The sequence below is a fragment of the Lygodium microphyllum genome, chromosome 17 (genome assembly GCF_053477565.2).
Source record: "Lygodium microphyllum isolate KBCC chromosome 17, Lygodium_microphyllum_v1.1.10, whole genome shotgun sequence".
Classification (NCBI taxonomy): domain Eukaryota; kingdom Viridiplantae; phylum Streptophyta; class Polypodiopsida; order Schizaeales; family Lygodiaceae; genus Lygodium; species Lygodium microphyllum.
Window position 1 is genome coordinate 132198014 of NC_141151.1, and position 21303 is coordinate 132219316.

General features: G+C 42.5%; 1 protein-coding gene across 3 annotated transcripts; it reads right to left on the reverse strand.

Annotated features, from left to right (window-relative positions):
- Nucleotides 1-3227: 3227 nt before the first annotated feature.
- Nucleotides 3228-20493, reverse strand: LOC148022366 (uncharacterized). Of its 3 annotated transcripts, XM_087697987.1 has the most exons (14): nucleotides 20074-20493; nucleotides 19707-19979; nucleotides 6502-6596; nucleotides 6093-6197; nucleotides 5889-5966; nucleotides 5696-5803; nucleotides 5324-5584; nucleotides 4898-4982; nucleotides 4704-4815; nucleotides 4536-4611; nucleotides 4412-4468; nucleotides 4259-4323; nucleotides 4029-4171; nucleotides 3228-3941 (listed from the first exon to the last, which is right to left on the reverse strand). In XM_087697987.1, exons 1-14 carry the CDS (start codon nucleotides 20432-20434, stop codon nucleotides 3838-3840), a joined length of 1923 nt encoding a protein of 640 aa, XP_087554113.1. In that variant the 5' UTR covers nucleotides 20435-20493; the 3' UTR covers nucleotides 3228-3837. The 3 variants fall into 3 exon arrangements, with proteins under 3 accessions (XP_087554113.1, XP_087554115.1, XP_087554114.1); XM_087697989.1 differs by lacking the exon at nucleotides 20074-20493 and having other exon boundaries at nucleotides 3230-3941; nucleotides 19688-19785; XM_087697988.1 differs by lacking the exons at nucleotides 19707-19979; nucleotides 20074-20493 and adding an exon at nucleotides 6692-8804 and having other exon boundaries at nucleotides 3230-3941.
- Between the last annotated feature and the right edge of the window lie 810 nt (nucleotides 20494-21303).

Genomic DNA, 21303 nt, shown 5'->3' on the forward strand with positions numbered 1-21303 from the left:
CCAATAAGGAAAAGTTTAAGTCTCGTGAGTAATCATGTAGTAAGTCCTATGGTCCTAAGTCCTCTCTTACTTATCATTAATGTGGGCAACAAGGCCACATAAGGCCATAGTTCCATTAGGTGCACAGTGATAGGTGTTAAAAAAGCAAAGGGAAATTGCAGGATAGTGCCAAATCTTTTGATGATCACACCATTGTTCCTAAATCCAGTTTTAAGATAGAAGAGATAAATACCTTAGATTACAACTTATATGATTACAGCTTGATGCTACTCAATTGACTGATGCTCCATCTTTTTAAGTGTTGGCTTCTTGATTTAGAGGCTTCATTTCATGTTACCCCACATTATCATTCACTTTATATCTACCATACCATTATAGGTTTGATTAGACTGGGAGATAATACTACATTGAATATTATTGGCATAAGTGACGTGAGATTGCAATTTCTTGTCGATGCTCCGTTTGGATTGCATGATGTATATCATATCCTGGCTTTGATTAAAAGCCTTATCTCTGTTGGACTATTTAATGATGATAGATACCATGTCTCTTTTGGTGATTCTACATGGAAGATTACTTATGGCAAGCTTGTATTTACTTGAGGTGCCAAGGTTGACAACCTCTATCCTTTGCTTGTATATGGATTAGTTGATTATATTTTGGCCATGTGAGTGATCTTCCTTATGTATCTCTTTAGCATCATCGTCTTAGGCATATGTCCCTTAAAGGAATGAAAGTACTCACTCATTTTCAATATTTGTATGCTCATGTTTTGACTCTTGTAATCATTGTTTATATGACAAGCAAACATATAACTCTCATAAAAAGTCTAGCTCTATGCGCATAGATGAGCCTTTGGCTCTTGTTTCTTTATATGTTTGTGGTCCAATACCCTGTTAGTAATTAGGTGTGTTACTTTGCGATGTTTATCATTGATTTGTTCACATAAGGTATAGGCCTATCCCATAAAGTAAAAGTTAGATGTTTTGGCTATATTTCAGTGCTTTTGTGCTATGGTTGAGAGCCAATCTATACATAGAGTAAAATGTAAACAATCTAACAATGGGGATGAATATGTATCGAAGGCATATTAGCAATTTTGTGATGAAATGGGTATTAAGTATCAGTTAACTGCCCCATACACCCAACCCCAGAATGATATTGTTGAGTGCATGAATAGGACTATTCAAGAAAGAGTCAACAATATCCTTAGTCAAGGAGGCTTACTATACTACTTTTGGACTAAGGCAGTTAATACTATAGTTCATTTGATTAATAGATCCCATGCACTACTCTTGGTAAAAGAGTTGTAGAGGAAATATAGTCTACTAAACCTCCCTCATATGCACACTTACGTATCTTTAGATGTGAGGCTTTTTGCCATATTCCCAAAGAAAAACATAATAAGATGAATCTAAAGTCCTTCAAGTGTATCTTTCTTGGATATAGTGTTGCAGGTGAGATGGGCTATTACATTTGGAATCCACAAGTTCAAAGAAAATACACATATGATGAGACTAGAGTTGGTAGTTGAGATATGCAGGATAATCTTTTAGGTGAACCCTTCTATTTTAGTATAGCCACAGACAACATGCTTGCAATTGTGCTGATGATGTAGTGGCCTAAGATTCACAAATGTTGAATAAAGAGAAGCTGTACCTCTTTCTAATGTTGGAGAGTGGACAAACAGGACTAGAGCCTTATGTCCTACTGATCATTTTGAGCCTACTATGCATTATGCCATGGTGATAGATTTTGGTGAGCCTCTTACTTACGACAAGGCTATGCGTAAAGGTGACAGTCACTCTTGGAGGAGGACCATGCACTCAAGTATGATATAGTGAGTTTAGCCTTCATAGTATCCATTTGCCATAAGTAAGAACTTAGGCACACACCTTAATGTGGTGTATGCTCATGCATGGCCCTTTCTAGCCTCCTATGTTGCTTGGATGGTCTAGGTGAGTTTGTTGAGAGGTATCTTCTTGTCTTGTCCCCACAATAGCTATTGCAATAGGCCTTCAAATTATTTGCTAGGGGTAGCCAACATGATTGGTTCAGTTGGTTGTGGGCATTTTTCAATCGATTCCCCCATGCTAAAGATAGAGATCAACCTAGATTTGGGAAATGTCAAATGGATGCACCTTTCCACACAATCAAATGTGGCACTTGGCCTAAAACTTAAAAGGTCGATCAACCTAATAAAATTTCACACCCTAGATTTTCTCTATTTGAAAGAGTATAGAAGATCAATGAGAGGCTCTCAATCTCTACTATTATCATGAATTTACATCAACCAAACAATAAGTAAGCTTCATCTTAGTAAGGGTTAAATTTGGCGTTGGTAGATACAAGCAATGGTTGACCTACTTGATCCCCAAAGTCATAGGGCAAGGTATTAAAATATGAGCCTTCATTAATAAGGGTGTTGGCTAAGACTTCTTCAATAGTTGTTAGCGTGACCCTAAGGTAGATAGGTCGCTTGAAATTTCTGTTACATTGAAGCTTAACTACCTTTCTAAGTCATCATCCTCGATGAGCTCTTAAGTGTTACTCGTGCATAGGGTGTCTTGTGGGGTAACTACTTCTTGATAGGAATTTTATTCAAGTGTCTAATTTCCTCCCCCTTCAAGGTTTTCAATTCTACCCTTTTGGTTCGATGACTAATCTCTTGTTATGCTTTGATTAAAGTGTTTGATTTCCTCCCTTTCTAAGGTTTCAACTTTACCTTTTCAATTCGACAAATAGCATACACTCTATAGGGTTCCATATCTTGCTTATTTCCTTTTAAGGAGTACAAGAGAACTACATCTCCTTATTTGAATATTCTTTGTTGCACATGCTTAACCATGATTTTGTATGGCCCTCTTCTATGATAAATGCATGGGTGGCTTAGAGTTTGGTTTATGAGGCATTCCAGATCTGTGAGGTGGGGATTAAGAATTCTACATACATTGTTGCGTTGATACCATAGGTTAGTTGGAAATTTAACAATGATCTAGAAACTCTTTTTGTCAATATATTGATTAGGGTGTTACTCATTGAATTTTCTTAGCAAAATTATTAACATTCTTCTTGTGTGTCTCCTATCATGATGGCCATTCTGAGCTACCAATTTGGGGGTTGTAAGCTCAAATGGACATGTAATTTGGCAAATTTTCGTTTTTGAAAGGTTGCTCGAAACTTAAGCCTCACTCGTGGGTTTTTTAGCTCGGACAATGGAAATCCCAAATTGTCAGACGGTCGTGTTATTTCTTTCGTGCATTTCCCAGAGACTGCTGACCCTTCCCCTACGAGTAAAGCTGCAACAGCACGCATGTGAGTCAGCTGCAAAGCATCTCTTCGTCTCCTTTACTGAAAAGGCTAGAAGATGAACTTGGGTGAAACCAATTGCAGAAAGACTCTGTCCCTCTCACGATGCTCTTGGGCTAAAGCCCCTGAACCCAAGTTGAATAAGCTATGTACAGTATGCAAAAACACATACAACTTTCATAACAAGGGGCGTAATGCTAATGTCATGGCTCTGGAAATTGGGAATCAGGCTTTCTGTTGATGTTCAACAGAATGCCCCTCGTCATCATGGACCTCCCCACCCTACTTACATAAGCTGTTGCCATTACCATCTCTTCCACAATTCTCACCAACCCTTGTTAGGACCTTGTAACGTTAGTTAGTCTGGAAGCTGGAAAAAAACTCTGATCCTGTTGCCCTGGCTGCACTGTACTGGAAGGTTTTCCCATTTTCGTTTTGACTTGTTGCCATCAGTAGAACAGCCTACTAGTACTCTAATTGCACGAGAGACTCCCAATTGATGCCGAAGAAAAGTCAGTCAGACCTTGCTTAATGAGCATCCAAGATTGCCATGTATCGAGGCTCCACAAAAGATCCAGCGATGTAGTTTCGGATTGGCATCAATGCCAAGATGAGGAGAGGAAAAGTTATGCCTGCAGAGGACCGGAAAGTCTCTCACTCAAAGCCCAAAAATTGATCTCGAAGAAGAGCAAGACAAAAAGAGAGTATAAAAGACCAACCCCAAGGACTGTGTTTCAGGGCCCATAGGGCTGCAACGCATGCCACCTGAAGAGCAGTAAAACCATGAACAACTTCCCGTGGCACAGATTGAATGAAATCATGCTGTGGATACAATTCCGGATCGCAAAACCAGAGCTTCAGTCTGAAAAAGCCAGAGAGCACCTTCCACAAGTCAGTTTCCAAACATTCAGACCGATCACGTTCACTCTCAAACACTGAAAAAACGTGCCTTTCAACAAACTGGTTGCCAGAAAGACTGGTGACTCCCATGTACAAGAAGATACCATCAGTAACCTGCACATACCAATTAAAGAAACCTTACAAGTGCACAATTCAAAAGGCATTTGAAAAATCAGCAAAGAGTGATACTGAGCAGCCTTACTGGAGTTGGAACCAAACGGAGTACTGAAAGTAGCAACAATGAGGCACCAATGCAAACCTGTTCTCAAGAATGTCAATTAAATAACCAGAGACAGGCCCCAAAGGATGCACACTCACAAACTTACATGTATCAGCATGCCTGTAACTCGGTTTTCCTGAACAGCAACAATTTGTTCCTCAGGATTCTCCGCATTCTCTCCACTGGTCACAGTCAAACCCATCGAGTATTAGTGCTTCTAATGAAGCATTGAGAACCTACGACTTAGATGCACTCATCTCAAGAACAGCCAGACCTAATTCGTATCGATTGTGATGTTGTTGCAAGACTCCGAACATGGCTCAGAGATGGAACAGTTGATGCAAGCATCCAAGGCAAACCAAAGACTGAACAAAATCCCATCAATACTGCAAAAATTGCCGCTATTAAGATCCCATGATAATTGAGACACCAAAGGGATGTGGGGATGAAGCTAGACAGTTTACATACCTCCAAGAACTGCAAGGTCAAGATGATAACCTTCCCCCTTCTTCAGCAAAAACTCTGGACTGTTAACTAGCCTTGTCGTAATATTCTGGCAATGCCTCCAAGATCAGATGATGTCCTGCTAATGGTAACTCTTAAGTTGGTTGTTTGTTGGGCCCATAAGGATCCAGCCACAACTCACAGAAACAAGCCCCCTGGTGGTGAATATTAAGGGGTGCAGAGAAACTCTCAGTTTGCAAATGCAAAGAAAAGCCTGAAAGCCACAGAGATTGACACTCCAGTTGGCTTTCATAGGCTTGTCATTGTTCACTCACAAACTCATAAACAGAGTTTTCAAGAAAGCAGCAACTTTAACACAAAAAAACAACCCTCCCAAATCAAATCGACAACCAATGACCACTATATCAGTTCAGAAGTGGCAACAGTTACCTGATCAAGAAACACCAAGAGTGTCAGGAGTGCAGCTGGGATTACAGATGCAGCAATAGCCCATGTAGGGACGTTGAACAGTGGAACAAGCCATGGCCGACCCAAAGTAGTTGAGAATGTTGAAGGAATAGAGAGCTCTGGAAGTTGAATATTAGGGAAAAGACAGTGGGATGCAGATGACATGAGAAGGATGGCTAGCGGTGGCCCAAAATCTGCAAGAGCATCGCGTACTGGCCGCAAAAGCAATCTTGAGCTTCGAAGCTGCCACACAAATAAACTTTTATCTTGATAGAAAAGAAACATCAAAATGCTTGCTGTAATTTCAAACTTTCCGCTTTCCAATTTTTAAAGAGCAGGATATTTTTGTCCAACCTGGGAAAGACATGTTGCAAGCATCCAAGTACCGCCAGCCAAAATAAAAGACAAGAAGGAAGCTTCCAGTGCCAAAGGACCTGACTCACTGAAAATGTTTCTGATATTCTGCAAGAAAGAGATGAACAAAGTCATGCAGCATGCCCATACCAAAGAAGAGATGGTACACAAGAGACTGTCACCAATCACACACCTTGCAAGCCTCTGAGATGTATCCAAGAGATATCAATGCTGAGAAAACTTCATCGGTAAATCGCGTAAAATGTTGAATCTGCAATTTCTTCTTGGATCAAGAACTTAACCCACATATCTATTAGACTTGATTATGTAGAAACTTTGGTACGTATAAAATATCATCTTGCAAACTTTGCAAGCTGTCTAAATATTAGTGACTCACCAAATCACTGGCTTGAAGGGCAGCAAGGATAACAAGAAATAAGCATGACCAAATTCCAACCCAGCTATAAACGGGTAAGAACAGAAGATTCAGTTGCTTTGTCACCTACAGAGCATAAACGTCTTCAATTATCAGCTCTTAGTTCAAAATTCAACTGTCGTTATTTATGGTTCAAGAACGAAAATCCCCTCTAAGAAGTTTCTCAAAGTCACAAACACAGTGACCCCCCTAAAATGTTACCTACTACAGCTACCAACTTCCCTTGTAAGCCTTCAGCATTCAAGCAACATGTACATTCTATGTAAATGTATGTCAAAGGTATGAGCAGACAATGGAGCACAGGCTCATGGTGAAGGTTGGAATTTCTAAACAGTAAAAATAGGACAATCAGCATTTCTCTTCAGAGTACCTTGTACAACAAACCACAGAAGACAACCATCAAGCCGGTAGGTCCCAGTAATGTAAGGGGTTGCCCAGCTGTTAGTGCATAGATGATTCCTGTACCTGTAAACAAAAAATAGAAGCGTAAATGGTGTGCTAACTGGTGTCACATATGGAATACTGGAACAATCGATATGCTAGCTGTAGAGTCAAGCAACCTGGGTGAAACTAACTCCCCCACTGAAGTGCCAAACCAACAATTGAAAATTTGGAGCATAATTGATCGGTCCTGTCAAGTCTTTTGTCTATGGGTAAAAGGTCTACAGTTCCTCAGAAGAAAAACCTCCCCATCTTAGCTTGTACTGACTTAATCAAGGTTTCCTGTGCATGGGATCACATTTTCATATTCACTTCATATGGATTGCACTGTACCAAAACAATCTACAAAGCTCAGAAAGTTTAGGGTACAAGATGGGATTTAAGAGTGTGCTGAATCCCCCTTCATAAAATCACAGTGAACCAGTAGAGCAAGTAAAAGACTGATTGCCTCAAGGCTGGGAGGCGACACGGGTGGTGGCCGAATGGGTATTGCAAAGGAGGCCATCTACATCTGTGTTTGTCGAAAACACAAGCTCCTACTAGCTGGCAACTGCGTTTAATGCTCATGCGTCATCATTTGGATGTAGGCGACTGCTTCTAAACATCAGGCGCCATCATCAAGCATCAGGCATCAACATCTGGCATCAAGTGACATCAAGTCATCAGCGTTTTGCACAAAATGCAGCCTACTGGGTGGTGGCGACTGTCTGTTGGCCAGGTGACTACCTTCTGCAGTCAAATCAAATGCAACGTTCCTCGAGTAAGCAACAACATTCACATTTGCGTTTTGGTGTTTCTGCATCCTTCGTGAGCAGTCCACAGCATTTCTCCCCCAAGCGACCTTCTACATAGAGACCTCTGCATCCTGTAGCCGATTCCTCCTGCTCCCAAGCTATCCATACCCAAAGGCAACTTTTTTTGGGTGTTTGCAAGTAATACAAAGATGTCTTATCCCTAGTTCTTTGCCAACTCAGAGGATGAAGTCTCTATTCCTTCCTTCGAGAGATGGAGAGATTTTCATGCTAGTTCACGCAACGAACGAAGGTCACCTAGCCCATTTGTTCAGGAACCCTCTCCTCCCCATCCTCTACATGTTTCACAAAAGGTCCGTTCTGCTGGCCTTCATATGCCTTCCATGGCAGCCACTATACAGGTGCCCGTACTCCCTTCTTTGCCCAAAGAAGACCGGCTTGATGGTTCGAACTCCTCACTTTGGTCATGTAAAGTGGAGTGCATTCTTGATACCTTCGATCTTTGGGAGTTTGTTACCCACCCTATTCCCTGTCCTGTGGAGGATCCCACTGTTGGTGGATCATCGATGGATTGTGTGGCCTTATAGGATTGGCTAAACTCTAGAGCTCAATCTTTCCACTTTATGAGCTTAGAGGATTCTATCCTAGTGCATGTGTGCAAGTTGCGGATAGCAATATGGCTATGATTCTTTTGACTCAACTGCCATCTCCCAGATTTGATGTCTTCTGCATCGGCCTCATTACATCAAGGACCCATGAGCAACTTCTATGGGAGAAGCTTGCCCCACTTGTTTTGGAGCATGACAAGCACGCCGAAGAGGTAGCCAATGGATCCACCTCCACCAAAGCTTTTGTTGCAGGTTCGAGAGTGGGGAGGAAGAAAAAAGGGAAGTCAAAGGCTAAAGAAGACAGAAGAGTTCTTCAGCTCTGACTCTAACTCGGAGAAGCCTAAATGCCCATATTGTGGGAAGGGGACACATCCTGAGGAGAAATGTTGGAAGAAGTTCCCTCACCCTCATCCCAAAGCGAAGGATGGATCTAAAATGTCCAAGCCTTCTACCTCTACTCTAGTGGTTACCCATGAGTCAATGTTACTTCATGTTGTTGCCTTAAAGGAGCCTTCTTCTGTGGTTGCCTCTCATCTTTTGGGTGCCCTTGGCTAGTTCATAGTGGAGCTTCTCGTCATATGACTCCATGAGGTGATTTGTTGCAAGGTCTATGCCCTTCTGAGGGTTCAATCAGTTGGTGACATTGTATCAGTGGGGCCTATTTGTGGTGTTGCCATTTTGCCCCTATTTCCTGACCGTGTATTGAGCTCTCTTTGATAGGCCCTTTAGGTTTTGAGCTTGGGCTTTCCACTCCTCTCAGTTTATGGTCTTACTAGGCTTGGTACCCGAGTTCTCTTCACCCAGCAAGTCGTTTCTCAAAGGCAGTTGTCTATTGCTACACCCCTTCCTGCTTGTGCACCATCTTTTCCACAAGTTTCTTCCCATCCCCCACCCTCTCCTCCGATGGTTCCCCGGTTCCCCCCATCCCTTTCAAGGGGGATGATCTTGGTGATGCAGCGGTGGATTTACTAGCCCCTAGTGTTTCAAAGGGGGTTTCCTAAGATCATGAGGATCTTCCTCATCAACAGTCTTCATCAACGGACTTCCTCAACATTGGTATTCTTCTTGCCAACCCAAGATCCGTTTCCTTCTCGACCTTCCACCACACTTCGGCTCTGAGAGGGGGTGTTAGCAATCATGTTTGTCATGCCTTGTCATCTCTTGCCTGTGAGCCTCAGTTTGAGTGAAACAAGGACTTTTGGAGCTTTGACAGGTTTGTCATGTGTTTTGATGGGGGAGGCTACTCATTCTAGAGTGGCTATCTGGGTGCATTTCTTTTGTTTGTCAGATTCTAGTGTGTTTTCCATGAGTAGTTTTTGCATTGCTAGTAAGATTTTTTGCCTACTGTCTGGCATTTTCTAGGTATTTATTATGCCAAGACTAGCATTAAATGCTGCTTGGCTAGCATTTCTTGCATTTCTAGACTGCAATCAACCAGTTTAGGGGTTTTGTGGCTATTAAAAGCCATTCTCCATTTGGCAGTCATTCAGATCATCATCCTCCTTCCTTCCTTGGCAAGTGCACACTCTGACTCCATCCTCTTCCTCTATCTCCGCTGTTACCGTCATCATCAGCCTAATCTGGTACCCTCACTAACACTGTAGGCCGCAAGCAAGGACTGATCAATCTCCTTCCACTTTTCCGTTTGTATCAGTATTCTTTCTTGTTCAATGCAAATTTCATTATTCTTCTCTTGCAGTCTCTCTCTGTTCCTGTCTCTATGTTTTCATCCCTTTCTGTTGCGCACTCTCACAGGTTCCACGTTCCCCAAAGCAAAAGGTGATAGGTGTGAAGTGGGTCTACAAGACTAAGTTCCTTGCAAAATTATTCCTTTGACAAGCATAAAGCTAGGCTTGTAGCCAAGGTTTTTGCTCAAAGGGCAAGTTTGGACTATTTTGAGACTTTTGCACCTACCGCTCGAATATCTACTATTCGGGCTATCTTGGTCTTGTTGCCCACCACTATTGGCCTGTTTATCATATGGACATAATGTCTACCTTCTTGAATATGTCCTTGAGGAGGAGATTTATGTTTCACAACCTCCGAGTTTTCTTGTGCAGGGGAAGAAGGACCATGTCTACAGATTGCAAAAGGTCCTCTATGACCTGAAGCAACCTTCTCATTCTTGGTACCAAAGGATTGATCGATCCTCTCTACAGAGTGGCTTCCATCGATTAGCTCATGACCCAACCTATACTTCAAGGTTGGGAATGACAAGAGTTCATCTTGTATATGGATGATCTTATCATAATAGGGAGCTCTATTCAAGAGGTTGATCGTACTCGCGAGATTTTACAACAGGAGTTTGATATAACAAATCTTGGGATCCTACATTTCTTCCTTGGATTGGAGATCTATCAAATGGCACATGGCATTTTTATTTCGCAACACGAGTACATTAACGAACTTCTCTCGCTCGAAATTCGGAAGGCCACTTGCCAGACTATTAATTGCCCCATGGACCCAAAGTCCAAGCTCTTGGCAACCGATGCTTGCCTTATAGATGCCACCTGCTATAAGTGTCTTGTTGGCTCCCTCACTTGGCTTATTCACACTCAGTTGGATATTTCTTTTGTTGTGGCTTTGTTGTCTCCTTTCATGAAGACTCCCACTAAGGAGCATTGGAGATTGGCCCCGTGCATTCTTCATAATTTACAAGGGACTCAATCCTATAGGATCATATATGGAGAGGGGGTGACTCTCTCTAGTTTGAGTGATTCTAACTAGACACATGATGTGGATTTGAGACAGTCCGCTACAGGTTAGGCCTTCTCCCTTGGATTGGGAGATATCTTGTGGAGCAATAAGAAGCAACTTATTATGGCCCTTTCTACTACAAAGGCAAAGTATCGTACATTATGTTCTATCACTATGGAGACTATTTGGCTTCGCCACATGTTGGCGGAGATTGGCTTACCTCAACTTGGACCTACAGAGATACGTGTTGACAACCAAAGTGCTCTAGCTCTGGCAAAGACACCGTGTTGCATGCTCGCACGAAGCACATCAAGGTTCAATATCACTATGTTTGAGAGCGGATCATGGATTCTGAATTAACGGTGGCAAATTGTCCACGGAGGACAACACAACCAATCTCTTTACGAAGCCTTTGCCCAAGGCTTCTATGCTTCATCACATGAGGTTATTAGATCTTCATACACTCCCACGATCTAAGAGGAGGTGTTGGCCTACCTATGTTAATCATGTCAATTTTTCATCTCCTATTTGTGAGCTCTTCTCAGAGTCTGATGGAGACATAGGAGCTCTAGTAGTTTAAGTGCATTTTCTTTATTTGTCAGCTTCCTATGTGCATTCCTAGGCCATTTTCTGCTTCCAACAGTTTGCCTACACCTATTGGACATTGTCATTGTCATCTGGAATTTTTTTAGGGCGTCTCCCCTATTTTTCTCGCATTTTTCTCTTCAATGACCAACATTTATTGTTGGGGTCGCCCAGCATTTATGGCCCCTCTACGAGAGCAAGCCGACCAGTTTTTTGGTGTTTTGGCTATTTATAACCGCCACACCCCAATTGGCAAATACACACACTCTTCAATCTTCAATCTTCCATTTGCAGGTGCAAACTCCAACTCTCTATGCTTGGTGCTACCATCCTCATCAACCTGATCCAGTGTCCTCACTAATACTTTGGGTTACGTGCAATGAATGATCAGTCCATCCCCATTGTATTGGTATTCTTCTTCAATCAATGCAATATTCTTTTCTTCCTTCATCTTCTATACTCTCTCTTTTTTTTTCGTAAAATCTTCTATACTCTCTCTCTCTCTCTCTCTCTCTCTCTCTCTCTCTCTCTCTCTCTCTCCGTGAAGATAATTGAATTAAGTAGTAAATATTTACATGAGACCATCAGGTCAACATTCTCTCTGTATCGCTTACATTCTATTGCATCAGACCATCAGGTCAACATACTCAATCTCTCTCACGCTGTCTCTGTAGAAATTTACAAGATGCGAGTAGGTTCTTAGAACAACCTATTACATAACCAATTCTAATAAATCACACAGAAAGAACAGCTAGAGTAGAGCAAACAATCGCCAGCCAGGAAGGAGCAATGTCCGACATCATAGAAGTGATTTGCCATAACACCAATCCACGCACACGGGCCACATGCCCATTGATGCCCGATGCCGAATCAAAAATAAAGGCATTGCGAGCACGCCATATGTGCCACAGGGCTATCCATCTAAGAAAATGAAATAGGCAAGAACAATCTAAAGACAAAGAGGGCATAGAGGGCATATTTCCCATAATCCACGAACGAACTGGTATGCGGTGTTGGGTCGCCGAGAACCACACACGGGAAATGAAATTCCAGATCTGTCGCGCAACAAGACGAAACAGAGAGGTGAAGCAATGTCTCATCGCATATAGTACAGAAAACACAGCGCCCTGCAGAGATCTTTCCGGCACAAAGCACTTCTCCCGTTGGAAGACCCCCAATGAGCAGCCTCCACATGAACACTTTACCCTGATACAGAATCTTAGACTTCCAAAGCTGGATAAATGTCCCACCACTTTTGCTATCCCTGAGATGCCATAACTTATTAACCTTCCTGTGACCCATCTTTTAGCTTCCACCATCTTATGATATATCTAATTCGCTAACCTTTTCTAAAAGTCATCAAGAAGCACAAACTCCCAGTCACACCATGGATACAATGGCTATAACGTAGGCAAAGGAGAGAACCTCTGAAGACAGTCTTGTATTAACGACCAAACATCCCTGTATCCATGAGGCACCCTAAAGTACTGACGAATACGCCTAAAAGAATAAAGCGGGGCTGCCCAGGAATAACCCCATCACAGACTGCCTTCAACCCTAACCTAGCCATCCGATTAAACTTATCTCGCTTCAAATCTTTGTGTGGCCAATCCAACAACCTTGAGGAAGCCAATATTTCTCCTTGCAACGAATTTTCATCCTTACAAATATCCGGAGGATGCCAGACAGCAAAACGAAGCATCTCCTGCCAGGAAGCAATTAAATGAGAAAGGAGAAAAGACTGGGAGACCTTTATGGGCCTCATAGAATTAAGCGCAGGCCACCAGGAAGCATGAATAACCATGCTTCCATGAGAGATGCCAGTCTTTTCTATGAAGAATTTGGCAATATTTGACCAAGGATGACACTGAATACATAGACTCTGCAAAAGGGACAGCCTCAAAGCGGCCATATGCAAATTAACATCCAATAAAGCTGCACCCCCCATCCTTTTCGGAGTGGTGACATGCTGCTAGGAGATCCATACCTACCCCAAACGATTGCCTTTCTTTTTCCACAGCATAAATCTGATAGGCTAGACCAAATCCAAAAGGGACTTCTTAGTCCAAGGCAGCAATGGCAGAAAGAACGAAATCATACTGATCATAAAGCATTGAGCCACTTTTAGCTTAGCATGAAGAGGCCAACTCTGAGATTTCCAATACATGAACCTGTCATGAATTCGGAATGCCATCCAATCCAACAAAGCACGGGGAGCAACCTCCATACCAATAGGATATCCCACGTGTCTAGTTATATTGCCAAGGCCTGCAGCTCATTCTCCGTACAGGAGAGAAGGGTGGATTTCTGAGTATTAATGTGAAGACCCGATGCCAAAGCAAAAAGGTTCCAAGCCACCATTGCCCAATTGACATTAATAGAATCCACCTTGAGGAACATAAAAGAATCATATGCCAAAGATTGGCCCACCAGGTGATCACCGCCAGGAAGAGATAACCCAACTATCTCACCTTGAGCTGCCAACTTATCCAATAATGAGAGCATCGGGTGAGTTACCAAAGCAAACAGCAAGGGGCTAAGTGGACAGTCTTGCCGAAGAGACCAAGATAAGGCAATTTCCTTCGTAATCCCTCCATTAAGAGCAATATGGGCCACAACACCCTGACTGATGGTATCAACTAGAGAAATCATACGGGGGCCAAAACCTATTGTAGAGATTAATTGCTGCAAAAATGACCAACTAGCATGATCAAATGCCTTCTCAATATCCAGCTGAAGCATAACAACTTGCTGGCTAGAAACTTTGGCATAATCGATTCCCAGCTAGACATTCAAAATGTTGCACATTGTATTCCGACCTTTAATGAAACCGTATTGACGTGGATGAATGAGGTGCGGAAATACTTTCTGCAATCAGATGGCAATAATCTTAGAGAAGATTTTATATAACAATCCCATAACTGAAATGTGTCTCCATTGTTTCAAAGAGGTCGGAGAGGGAACTTTGGGAAACAACCTGATGACTACAATCTTCCAATCCGAAGGCATCATATCCGAGTTCCACACCTGCTAACACAATTGAGTTAATGGGTCCTTAAGCAGTTGCACATTGGCTGAAAACAGCTCATTAGGAAGCCCATCCCAGCCCGGACTTTTCCTTCGAGGCAAGTGAGACAGCACTTCTTCCACTTCCTCTTCAGAAATATCGGCCTCCATTAAATTCACCCATTCTGGTTTGACCTGATTACTAACCAGGTCACAAATGTATGTTTGAGCAGAGATAACAACATCTGAAAGGATCTCTTGCAGACCCAACAAGGCCATATAAAAGTCAATAGTCATCCGAATAATGGAGGTAGGATCAGTCACCATATCACCTTGCCCATCCTTTAAGCACACAATATTTTTCCTCTCTTTTTTTTTTGTAAAAGGTAATTGTATTAATTACGATTACGAAGAAGGTACAAGTTTTCATGATTACAAGATACACGATGGGTCTACCCCATCGTGTGTAAAGAGGATACTATCTCTTTACAAGAACCAGATGACCTAAGAGTTACAAAGTCATGGCAAAGACGCAGAGGAAATTGCCATATGCCAGGGACGTAAGTCCTCTCGAGAGAGCATATCAGAGTGCCGGAGAAGATCTATCTGCCAGTACAAGAGATCCTTAAGCCTAGCAATATGCCGCTGAACATTATATGACGGAGTCCTGGACATTCTTGCTGAAAATGTCAAATTGAGGCAAGCCATGCCTCATACCTGATTTTCTTTTTGAATATACATGAAAATAGTCACGTGGAATGTGCGAGGAATTTGTTCTCACCACAAGCAACATGCCATGTGGACTGTCTTGCATGAGAATCAGTGGGATGTTTTGTGTGCTGTTGAGCACAAGAGTCACGGAGAAGTAAGAAAAGTTGTGGATTGCCATGGCTTTCGTTTGTTCTATGCAGGGACACATGCCATGCATTATTCTGGTGTGCTCATGATTGTTCATGAAAAATATCAACCTGCTCTTATTAAAAATGATGTACATGGCCGCTTTGTGGTGATTGAAATTTTATTCGAAGGAGAGATCTACTGGTTACTTGGGCTCTATGCTCCAAATGATTCTTTATCTCGCCGGGAGCTTTGGCATACCTTGCAGACTTCCTTGTCACTTGGCAGACGGGGTTTTTTTATGGGAGATTTCAATGTATGTGTCGATTCTTCGCAGTCCACATCAGAGCATTCGGTAATGGACCCGCCGGAAAGTCGTATGTGGCATGAGTTGGCTCTTGCTGTTCTTAAGTAAGATCTCTAGTCTTGGCTACACCCTTCTTCTACAGGGTCTACTTACCATTCTGCCCAATATGCAACAACATGGTCGCGGTTGGACCGCATATACATCATGCAGAATGATGATTTCCTTCCTGAGATGCTTGAAATGAAAGTGTTGCAGCAATATGCCTTGTCGGTGGACCATTTCCCTCTAAAGCTTGAGCTGCTTGCACAACCCATTGCACCTTCTGAAGAGACTTCCTTTGCGTTTCAACTCGTCTTATTTGAAGCATGCAATCTTTCAGGGCTATATGCAACAATTGATTGATAGATTCTTATTGAACTTCTCCTCTCAGGGCACTGTTTCGTTTGAACGATTGCTCTATAATGTGCAGCGGGTTGCTCGGCAATATGGGATCCATCATGCATCTCTTTGTCGCCGGCGTCGACAAGCAGCGGAGAACCTATTGGCTTTGGTTCGTTCACTGCTAGTGGACACTCCAGATGATGAATTTCTGCTGTCACTGGCAATGCGTGTGGCCGATCTTATTACAAAGTTTCAGTTGAAATCTTATCAGCATGCCAAATTGCAACATCTGACGGAGACTTTGCAAGATAGTGCTTGTCAAACTCATAAGTTCTTTCGAGCTCTCCATATCTCTCTTGCTCGAGAGAATATGACTAGACTCCAGGATGCAGAAAGTCAAATGGTCCTTGATCCGCAGACTATTGTGAATATGTGTAGAAATTATTTCATCGACCTTCTTGGTTCCACTTCTCCCCCTTCAGGCCAAATTACTCATGCCCGTTCAGTTTTTTATAATCTGGTCCGCAATCAGGTTCCGCAGGACATGCAAGCTACTATGGAGATAGATATTTGTGAGGCGGAGGTTATGGATGTTCTGTTACACTTGAACAAGGATAAAAGTCCTGGCTGGGATGGTCTCACCAATGAGTTCTTTGAGGTTTTTGCTACCCAACTGGTGAAACCATTGACGGCTCTGTTTCAGCAGGTGTGGGAAATATATTCTCTCTCTCTCTCTCTCTCTCTCTCTCTCTCTCTCTCTCTCTCTCTCTCTCTCTCTCTCTTTGTGTGCATCCTTGTGTTCGTGTTTCTCTTCCGTTGCACAGTCTCATAATTGATCGTTTTTAAGCCATGATCATGAGTGGATACCAGTGTCACATGACTAGAAAATACAATGTGAGCCTTTCATTTAACCACCCAGCCTTTTTACCACATCAAGATGGCTGAACCTTGTTCATCCATAGCAGGAGCCCTTGTACATACCTCTTTTGAGTAGTGCTCACTGATATGTTTTGACTAGACAAGCAACGCAATGCCCCGTTAAGGTCCATCATGCAAACCATGACACAACATAAACCATACAAACACATAAACAAGCATAAGGGAACAGATTAATCTGTAGTGCCTCAAAGATATTTATGATAGGTACACTGCGTCTCAAATCAGAGTCATCCAGATGCCTTGGGGAAACTCGGAAACATTACAATGAAGGCAGCAATGTTGACATTTCCAGCATATTTCACAGAAAATCAACTGCAGACTGCATGCTCACACCTTTGAGTTGGTGGGAAATCAATGATCTCAGTGAATAACCATACATCAATGAGGACTATATTTGACAGCTAAAAGCTTAGTTTTGATACAAGCGAACTCAAACTGGTGTGGGGAACAGAATGCTCCCAATCAGATTGACAATGGCACATGTATGGTTAATGTATATGTTTCCAAGGGGTAATTATGCATTTGGTCTATCCATCAGTCTTACATCCACAATCCACACTAGAGATTTCAACAAGCAAATAAAGTAACAAGGGAGTCTCCAAGTGTGTAACATGCAAAAATTAGATGGGTTACCTATGGCAATCGGTCTATGAGGACCTGCATTGCAAAATGGCATGGCTATATGGTATTACGAGGCAACCCTCTTACAACAGTAAAAGGATACAAGAATACAACAGGAATTGGCAAGTATCAGCAACCCAGCCAATTACTACCATTCAGTTCATAAAAAGTACAGGCACATGGATGTGGGCACCAGTAGTTAACTGCTGGTACTACTACGAGTCGGAATGAACTTATGAAGACTGTGCAAATGAAGGTGTTATCACAATTAAGAGTAGCAAAATGACAGTCAAATGCAGCCAAAATGCAAGGACATCAGCAGTTAGTGCAACGAGATGAGTGCAGATGCTGGTGGCCACTAACCAGGCTGCCCTGATGCACATGACACTGGGAAAGATAACTGCAAGCAGCAGCCACTCCAATCCTGAAAATGCAGCGGAATAATGACCTGCAACAGCCTAAACACAAGCAGTAGAAGCACAAGGATCCAGACAGCTAGATGTTCAATACCTTGTGAGAGTGCACAATGGAAAAGGAGGCCGTTACCAGAACCGTGAAACACACACAATATGAACATTGAACAAAGAGAACAAAAAACTCAGAGAGAATATGAACGAGCAATGGAATCCATACTACAAAGCATAAGAACAAATACCACCAGGGTAACCAGCACCTGATGACCAGCAGCAGTTCTCCCAGTCCCTCTTTCCAAGGATGAAAAACAAGTGCAATAAGGAGGGGGACTATAAATAGCCAGCAATAGGGCCAGTACATATGGCAGGTCAGCCAGCAGTAAATGCTCTGCCCAGAATGGAAAATAGACCACTCAGTATGCCCAGCCTGCTGCCCAGTAAAGGAGCCTAATATCCATGAAATGTACAAGCTAACATCTTGATGTAGTCAATAAATATATAGTAATTGAATGTAACATCCAACTTTCTTTCTTCTCCTTCAACATGTGCACATATGTAGCACATCCAGAGACCCTGAAAAGAGCAACAGACAATTAAATATGGACCAGCATTGGTCAGCTATCAGATGTGGACATGAATAATTGTAGAAATTGCCCCAGCCCAAAAAGAATGAGGCGGCTCTCAGTGTTCAAGTGACAAGCATAATGTGAGCCATCTCTATCGCAGTCTTGTTCTGTATCTCTATCACACCATTTCTCTAATGGTATGTCAAGATTAGCATACTCTACTGGAATGCCATGAGATGCACAATACCATTGATGATAATGGGACATGAACCCACTATCATAATCTGCTTTCATTGTTATGATCTTGTGAGCAGTCTGTGTTTCACTATACTCCTCAAATCCCAAAAGCTTCAAATGCCTCCAACTGAAATACAAGAAGGAAGCCCAAACATCCATGGAGAAGTCATCAATAATCAAAATGAAGTAAATAGTCTTGCCCAAAGATGAAGTGAACATAGAGCCTCATGAATCCATGTCAATAGGCTCAAGAGGAGTAGTAGGTTTACTAGAAGTTTTCTACAAAGCCCTTGCATGTACTATAGAGAGCAGTTGCAGCAAGGGTGTTGGGAGGGTAAGGACTGAAGTTGGTAGGAGGCAGAATGATTAAAGAAGTGGTCGCCCAACTTACAAGCTGTCCTACATAGGCATACAGCTCATAAACTCGTGCAAAACGCATCCAAAGCCCAAATAACCTGGCAGGCCCAAAAAATAGGACATAAGAGGACCAAAATGAACAAAATGACCACAACTGGACAAAGCTCCTGATGTCCCCCTTTGACTCCATAGGGGATTACAAACCAAGAGATGACCCAGACCACAAACACCTACAACCTTCGACAAAATCTTGTAGGCAAAATGGAAGAAGCATACAGTGGTTGAGATAGCCAGGCTTGCAAGAAGACTATTAGACCTAAGCCAAAGGCCATGGTTATTTCCGTGCACATCATTAACCCTGTTCTAAATCAGCTTTATAGCGACATTGCACCAAAGGAGGAATATTCATGTATTAGAACAACAAATAATCAATTTCGTATCTTTCATTGGGACACTATAGTCAGCCACTCAATTGGTCAGTGATTGTGCAAAGTTTGGTCCAAATAGAGTGCAACAAGCTACAATATTCATTCCTTCACTTGCTTATTTCCACTTGAAATGAGGTCGTTGTCTGAATCTTTAATCCTTGGAAGCAAATCTAAGGTACATACCCAAATCACTAGGCAAGGCTTCCAGACGTAACATTAGGATTGCAGAGACAATGGGTTATTGCACATGATAGTTATCAACTGGGAATAATTACCCTTCCGCCTGGATTCGCTAGTTAGATCTTGATGGCAAACATACTTCTTCTTCTTTTTTTGAAACTATGAGAGTAACTCCCATATTATTAGAACAAGGCATCAAACCTTGATCAACTCGACAGACCTGATGTTGCAACGATTGTTTCCACAACCCCTATGGATCCTCCAGTCAAATGGGAGATCAAGCCACCAAATGCGATACAGGGTGCCAGACACGCAAAGTAAAGGAAGAAGACAGAGGCAGCTGCCTTAGGATGAATGGCATCAGTGAAGTCACTGGCATAGTGGGGCAAGCGCCTCGCTATGTCTCTCTTAATGCCCTCTCCAAAGCTCCATCGATCTGAGACAGCCATCTCCCCAACGTGTTCCGGGGCAGCATATACAACTGCTCTTCTTCCTGCAGGCACCATTGGATGCATTTGTTTTATAAAAAATATATAATGTCTAGCACGTCTCTCCTTACTGTTATACACGGAAACTAGATGCAATACCTCTTCTCCCTGCGAGTTGCCACGAATGCGATGAGAGGCTAAGATAAACAGAACCAGTTCTCCCCCCTTGCTCCATGGAGGCACATAAAGCAACACCTCTTCTTCCTGAAAGAGTCTGTTCTTTGACAAATAGGCGATCTCTCAACACGAAGGGTGCGAATCTGCTCTGCCTGGGAAGCAGGCACGCTTCTGTTGAGGCAATGGCCTGTCCCTTCAAAGGAAGAGAATGCATGGTTTGACCTGTGGACGAGAGGGACCTGCTGAAGAGGCTTGGGGGTATGGAGGTTCTCCATGGGAGGACGGCCTGTTTCCTTTGCAGGGAAGACGATGAAAGGGAGGTTGAATGAAGCTGAACGGCCATGGGTGGCTGCTGCCTTTCGTCGCCTCGGCGCTAGCTGGTGGCCATGCTTGTCACTATAGTTTTATCCGGTGGATTGGTAAGGTTCTGTAAATATCTTATTGGCTCCTAAATCTTCCATTAATTGATACTTCATTTACATTTACATTATATTAATTTGATTGATTGACGATGATGATTTGAATACTAGTGGCTCCTAAGCCATGTTGCCTAGATCAATAGATACCAATGCCTTCTAACCCTCATTTACATCAATTGATACTAGTGGCCCCTAAGCCATGTTGCTTAAACGAATAGATACTAGTGCCTCCTAACCCGTATTTGCATCAATTGATACTAGTGGCTCCTAAGCCATCTTCCTTACATTAATAAACACTAGTGCCTCCTAACCCACGTTGATTGGTTCAAAGAATTTGTTGGTGCTAAGTGGTAAATTAATGTTGTAATGCACTAAAAGTTGTTGGAATACTAACAAATGTGATCAAGCGTGCTTTTCCATTTCCTTATATTTTACTCCAAATAAATGTGTACTAGCATTCCGTGCGCGCGCGGAACGCTAGGCCGCTTCGCGATAGCTTCTCTACCTCGAAGCAACAAGCGGCAACTTCACTCAACAATCCATTTTTCATCTTTCTCTCTCCTCTTTTTCTTCTCTCTCTCTCTCTCTCTGCCTCCTATTTTAGTTTATTTTTTTTCCTCTCATGGTTTTCTCTCTCTCCTTTTTTTCTCTCCCCGCTTTTCTTCTCTCTCTCTCTCTCTCTCTCTCTCCGTCCCCTTTTCTTCTTCTCCCCTTTCTCCTAATTTTCCTTTTTTTCTTCTCTCCCTCTCTCTTTTAAATTTTATGTTTTTCTTCTCTCCTTCTCTCTTTTAAA

Coding starts and splice junctions, on each gene's coding strand:
- LOC148022366 (XM_087697987.1), bottom strand. CDS start 20,434: ATGGCCGTTCAGCTTCATTCAACCTCCCTTTCATCGTCTTCCCTGCAA. Junction 4,816..4,897: donor TGACCTTGCAGTTCTTGGAG/GTATGTAAACTG, acceptor CAATTTTTGCAG/TATTGATGGGATTTTGTTCA. Junction 4,469..4,535: donor TTACAGGCATGCTGATACAT/GTAAGTTTGTGA, acceptor TCTTGAGAACAG/GTTTGCATTGGTGCCTCATT.